This window comes from Tachysurus vachellii, chromosome 13 (genome assembly GCF_030014155.1).
Source record: "Tachysurus vachellii isolate PV-2020 chromosome 13, HZAU_Pvac_v1, whole genome shotgun sequence".
Lineage (NCBI taxonomy): Eukaryota > Metazoa > Chordata > Actinopteri > Siluriformes > Bagridae > Tachysurus > Tachysurus vachellii.
This window is the reverse complement of record NC_083472.1, coordinates 6,554,586-6,560,980: the sequence shown is the minus strand read 5'-3', so window position 1 is coordinate 6,560,980 and position 6,395 is coordinate 6,554,586. Positions and strand designations below refer to the sequence as shown.

General features: G+C 41.5%; 1 protein-coding gene across 1 annotated transcript; it reads left to right on the top strand.

Annotated features, from left to right (window-relative positions):
- Positions 1-878: 878 nt before the first annotated feature.
- On the top strand, positions 879-3,059 carry LOC132855887 (potassium voltage-gated channel subfamily A member 1-like). Its single transcript, XM_060885157.1, has 2 exons — positions 879-919; positions 1,553-3,059. The coding sequence occupies exons 1-2, from the start codon at positions 879-881 to the stop codon at positions 3,057-3,059; spliced, it is 1,548 nt and encodes a 515-aa protein (XP_060741140.1).
- Positions 3,060-6,395: the final 3,336 nt, after the last annotated feature.

Sequence of the window (6,395 nt, the reverse complement as noted above, 5' to 3'; positions counted from 1 at the left end):
TAACACTTCATCATTTGCCTTGTGCATTGGCTTGCGTCACTGACCGGTTGTCCCAGAGTTGGAACTGTCCCATAGATGGCATGATAAACTATTTAGACTCTATGATCCTATGCGGTTTAAATCTATCCGTATGATCATGTGGTGTGTATGTGTCGGAGCGCTCGCGCCGCGGCAGCCTGCGTTATAGAGCCGGTCTGCATTGCGTCGAACTCCCTCCCCCACCCTCGCGCTCCTCTGCTTCCCCATGTGCACCGCTATACACTGTCTAGTATTAAGGAGTTACTCTCTATCCCCTCATTGATCTCTCACCTACACCTCCCTTTAAGCACTCTTCTACCTCGATTCCCCGGTGCTTGCGCGGACAGAGAAAGCAGACCTCTCGTCTACGCGGAAGAGGTGAAATTTCTGCTGATTCAGTGATGTCTGGAAATGGCATGAGCTTTGCGTTTGCCCCCCCTGCATTTCTCCTCTCCATCCAACCACCCACCCAACTTTAATGCATCCCCCCCACCCTTCCTCCGAGCTGCAGCAGTAGAGTCTCTCCTGCGGTATAAACCTTATTCACGCGCCGAGGTGCCGCCGCACGAGCATCGCGCGAGGAAGGCAGGCTGCGGCTTCCCGGCTTCTGTTTTTATCCCATTCTAGCACTTTATTTTCCATTTGCTAGGTCTGAGTCGTAATCTCACCTGTATTATTTCGTGTGTGCATTTTAAAGCACCCGTTTATAAATAACTCTTCAGCGTTTGCGACTTAAGATGGTCAGGTGTCCTATGGCCAAGGATAAAACATCTGCAGTTTCCTAAGGACTGTCAGCATACGACAAAACATGTGAAGTGTTAATGAATGAACCCAAGAAGGAAGAAGATCTTTACTGTTAGATGACAAGAGGGATTTCAACCTTTTCCAATATCGACAAGAGGTAAGCACCAGTAACTGGTGAATATGAAGATCATTTGCTTTACTCATGAAGATCTCATGAATATGAAGAGCATTTGCATTGCTTCTCTTTATTTACTTCCAGAAAGTACAGTCTGCGCTTTTTGTTTTTGGAGTGAGAGCTAGTGATCCAGAAGTAGTCTAGCCCTCGTGTGAGCTAAGAGTAAAAGTGACATGGTCATGTCAGATCATTTTCACTTGGAGCAGAATAGTGGTTGGGAATGTACACATTTAATGCAAGAAACATATACACAGCAAATAAGTAGATACATTTATAGACAGCTAGAGAGATACATGGGAAGATTGATAAATAATTAAATAAATAGTGTGGAAATTGCTGAGCTGGCAAATATCTCCACTGTTCGATCCATTTTTTCTCTGACTGGGTGGCAGAGGCAGCTGTAGCGGATGCAGTGGAAAGGAGCGATGGTGGAGTCAGCGGGAGCTGCAGTGGGTCCACACTGATGAAAACCAGTCTAGATCATAGCTGCACAACCGAGACAGCTGTGTGGGCACAAAATCAAAGCAGGACAGGGAAAGTGAGCTGAAGAGAATTTCAGGACAAGAACCTCATGTCTGTTCCATTACACTAACCACAGTCCCACATCTCCTGCAGTGCTTCGACTTGGACTTGCAGGATGACCGTAGTGGCCGGAGATAACATGGATGAAACATCAGCTGTCCCGGGGCATCCGCAGGATACGTATTCCCCTGACCACGATGACCATGAATGCTGTGAAAGGGTGGTTATCAACATCGCTGGGCTGCGCTTTGAAACACAACTCAAAACACTTGCTCAGTTTCCAGAGACACTGCTTGGGAACCCAAAGAAGAGAATGCGTTATTTTGATCCTTTGAGAAATGAGTATTTCTTTGACCGCAACCGTCCTAGTTTTGACGCAATCCTCTACTACTATCAGTCTGGGGGGCGGTTGAGGAGGCCAGTAAATGTCCCATTGGATATGTTCTCGGAAGAAATTAAGTTCTATGAACTTGGAGCTGAGGCAATGGAGAAGTTCCGTGAGGATGAGGGATTCATTCGAGAAGAAGAAAGACCCTTGCCTGAACGAGAGTTCCAACGGCAGATCTGGCTTCTGTTTGAGCACCCTGAGAGCTCAGGGCCAGCCAGAGGAATTGCCATAGTGTCTGTTATGGTCATTTTAATTTCCATTGTCATTTTCTGTTTAGAGACTTTGCCAGAACTGAAGGAGGACCCTGCAGGACGTATAAAGACAATAGGGAACACCACCTTTTACTACAAACCAAACATCCTTAAAGACCCCTTCTTCATTGTAGAGACCCTCTGCATAATCTGGTTCTCATTTGAACTTATAGTAAGGTTCCTTGCTTGTCCCAGCAAGGCAGCCTTCTTTAAGAACATGATGAACACCATAGATGTAGTAGCTATCATCCCTTACTTCATTACATTGGGCACAGAGTTGGCAGACGAATCGGGTAAGGAGGGCAAGGAGGGCAAGGGGGAACAGGCAACATCACTGGCCATTCTCAGGGTGATTCGTCTGGTCAGGGTGTTTAGGATCTTCAAGCTGTCCAGACATTCCAAAGGCCTGCAGATTTTAGGGCAGACCCTAAAAGCTAGTATGCGGGAGCTTGGATTGCTTATCTTCTTCCTCTTCATTGGTGTCATCTTGTTTTCGAGTGCCGTGTACTTTGCAGAAGCTGAAGAGGCAGAATCATACTTCAGCAGTATCCCTGATGCGTTCTGGTGGGCTGTTGTATCAATGACCACAGTTGGCTATGGTGACATGGTCCCTGTCACTATAGGGGGCAAAATTGTAGGCTCTCTTTGTGCAATCGCTGGTGTGCTGACCATTGCCCTACCAGTGCCTGTCATCGTATCCAACTTCAACTACTTCTACCACAGGGAAACTGAGGGTGAGGAGCAAGCACAACTTCTGAATGTGAGTAACCCCAATATCGCTTCTGACTCCGATTCCAGCCGCCGCAGTTCCTCAGTTGTCAGCAAGTCTGAGTATATGGAAATCGATGGAGACATGAACAACAGCATGGACAACTTCAGAGAGGCCAACCTTAGAACTGGCAACTGCACAATGCCTAACCAAAATTGTGTTAACAAAAGTAAGCTGCTAACTGATGTTTAGAGTCCAAATATGTACCACAGGACTGTCACCATTCAGTAGTCGAATACTTTATTAAACTCCCTAGTGCACTCCTGCATTACACCTATTATTCTCTTCCTCAGACGAAAGGAGAACAGACGAAAACATACAATATGCTTTTAGAATATGAGATAAAGTTAGCTAGTTAGTTTAATGAATTTCTGACAGGGCAATGCACATAGGCTATGCATAGGAAAAACATCCCTCTATAGAATGAATGTATAGGAACACTTCAACAAAAGGCCATGGAGAGGACTCTGGATCACTGTTCTGAGATGAAGTGAAGTGATGTTGAAACATTATGCATGGATTACAGATTACATATCAGCAAGTTGCACAGTGCATCCAAAACACAAAAAGCATAAAATTACTCAGTTTCACAAGGACAAGCCAAGCCATCTGCAGTGTTTGGCCTATATTTGGTCCTCCCTACAGTACTCCAGACCTACTGACCAGCAAAGCACCTTATACGAACAAAACTGATCTCCTGGTGGGATGCTGTGGGAGAAAAAAGACATTTCCTCATGGACATCCGCAATGCTGCTATTCTCCAGCAGAAGCTGTAATAGATATCACCAAGTGATTTGATGCCATGCCCTTTAGATGCAAGACAGCACAATGACGGGAAAAATAGCTTATTAATAAGCATGTTTAGACTCATTTTGATATCAGCATGTGTGAGATGTTACCTCATTCTATATGATATCTTTTTTCCTTGCCATTTATTCCCTATAGTTCGTTTCCATGAAAAGTGCACTGGTTTGATATGATTTGAAATGCTGCTCATTTAAGCATATCTTAAGGACTGAATGTTTAAACTTAAGGGAAACAGGATCTTGATGGGATCATAGCATGTTAAAATAACTTGCATTATGGCCTATTCAGACTAAGGTACTGTGTATCCTAGTATATTTAATGCATGACAGCAGTATTATACAGCTTGTTGCTATTTAGACACTCCTCGAGAGTGTTTTTGTTACTATCAGGAAAATTACGGACTTTGAGTCCTGACATTTTCTGAAATGTGACAAAAAAAAACAACTTAGGCAAGCCCCGGCACAGGGATGCAAACTTTCTAATCTAAAAAGTAGTCAAAGAAGCAAAGAAAACAAAACAAATAATAACACAAAATTGCATATACTCATACTAAGTACCTGTTAAAATCAATATAACTTAAATAATGCTGTGCATGGGCCTTTGATCAAAAGAAAAAAAAAAACACACAGCGAGCAAAATATAATTCATGCTTCCATTTTTTGCAGTCAAATTTTTAAATGTCAAGGATTTCATTCAGTAGGATGCAACAGAAAAAAACAGCAGAATTATTTTTTTTAGTTTATAGTGCCTTTTGACCCTCTCAACAACAGGATAGGTGAAAGTGCCTCAGTACGACAGATTTCATGGAATTAGGGCAGCCCCATGCCACATGTTGAGGATGAGCACTAGTGTGTGTATGTGTAAAAAGAAAAAACAAAACAAAAAAAACAAAGGTACAAAATCTAACTATCGACACATGGTTGTCAGGCACAACATAACAGTTTCTGTTGTCATGCACTTAAGGCCCTGCCTGCATAATTTAAATTGGGCCACATTTGAAGGGCAGGGAGATGCGTAGGATTACTTAGAGCTTCAAATCTGCCTTGCATTGTAGTTTTCACTTGTGATGTGCCATAATGAGTCTACCTCAGTGAGGTGATCACTGTGGGTCCTGCCATTGAGTGAAATAGCTCTTTGGTGTTGAACCTGTCCATGTGGCAGTATATGGCCAGTAATACTCCAATAAAGGCCAGTGATACTCCAGTAAATACATTTAGGAGTTCCCCAACAAATAGCCTTTAGAGAAGCACTTAAAACAAATGCAACAATGCAACCACTCCCTGACCCTCCTCGCTACGCACAATCAAATCTCATTCATTCTTGTTTTACATTTTAATTCAGTTTTAATCCTTATAGCTATATCATAAGAAAGATCTGCAGCCTGACCTGCAAAGCATAAAATACAGAGCAGTGTCTTAAACTACAGGGTTAAAATTAGAATCAGGTTAAATCCTTGTAAACTGGGATCTAATATATGTCTTCCATGTGTTATTAATGAAATCAAATGATCCCAGAATATCCATCATTAGTGTAGGTTACACTTGCTAAACCGGAAGGTTACCGTATGTAGAAAAGGATTACTACATTAAGTTGGACATACCCATGTTATTTCCTATATTAATATAAATACCTAATAAACAATACCTAATAAACAATAACATAAAATATAGATAGCAATGTACTAACTTGTAACATTGAGGATTTGCAGAGCCCCTCAGTATCTTATATATGCATTGACAATAAGGCAAAAAAATGGTTTTAGGCTAACTAATGAAGGGTCTGTTAACCAAACATATTGATTATGTAAGCTTAGAAAGCATTTTAATGTTACAAAACATAGGACAGGACAAAGCTACAAAGAGTTAGCGTGTAGAAATGTCTGTGTTAGAGGGAATCGGCGTGGTACAGTGGTACATCAAAAGCGATTGAGCCATATGGTGCTATGCAGATATTAAACACCAACATACACTATGACAGCAATAGAGATTAGAGCTCCATATTACATGTTACTATTTACAACGGGTCTCTTAGGAATGCAACATTTAAGGGCTGTGGTAATTTTAGCTGTTAAAGGCTTGATTTTTTTTTTATTTTTTTTTTTTTAATTATGTCCAGGATGCAAGAGAAAACGTTGAAATACCAGTTTCTGTTAATATGCTAGGTATAGCAATATCTAATGTTGAAGAAAGAGCTTTTATTCTGTGACAGGAAGGTTAAACAAATAGCTGCTACTCACTGTTTGTTAGGTTTTGTGCTGTTGTGCTGTTTGTGCGTTTCTTGTAATTATTGACCTAAATGCTCTGGTTAGGTTCAGAGCCCAAATAATAGGACATTTCATTTGGAGTGATACTGCTCAGTGTGTAATCCAGAGTAAAAGGCACTGTGTTTTATTGCTTTACTTAAGATGTTCATTAAGAAAAAGTCAACTAACCTAACTTCTTGAGATTTTTCTACAGAGTGAAAAATGACACACCATCCTGTAAGTGCAGTTTCTCTTAATGCTCTAAATGAATTCCTATACAGCAGGGTGTCAGATTCTGGACTTCAGTCATAGAGATTTGTGTTTTTATGTCTTTTAAAACACCACATTCAGACCATGAGGGCTTTTATAATTTGTGTACGAGTTGAACGGATGTGTTCAGCACAAATGCTTAACTCTGGAGTCTGACACTCATGCTATAAAGCCAAAGTAAACGGCGTAGTCGATAGGCAGTACATGAC

Bases quoted from the DNA above. Each gene is read 5' to 3' on its own strand.
- LOC132855887 (XM_060885157.1), top strand. From the start codon at position 879: ATGACAAGAGGGATTTCAACCTTTTCCAATATCGACAAGAG. The intron at 920-1,552 runs GTAAGCACCAGT...CATCTCCTGCAG, and splicing joins TTTTCCAATATCGACAAGAG to TGCTTCGACTTGGACTTGCA.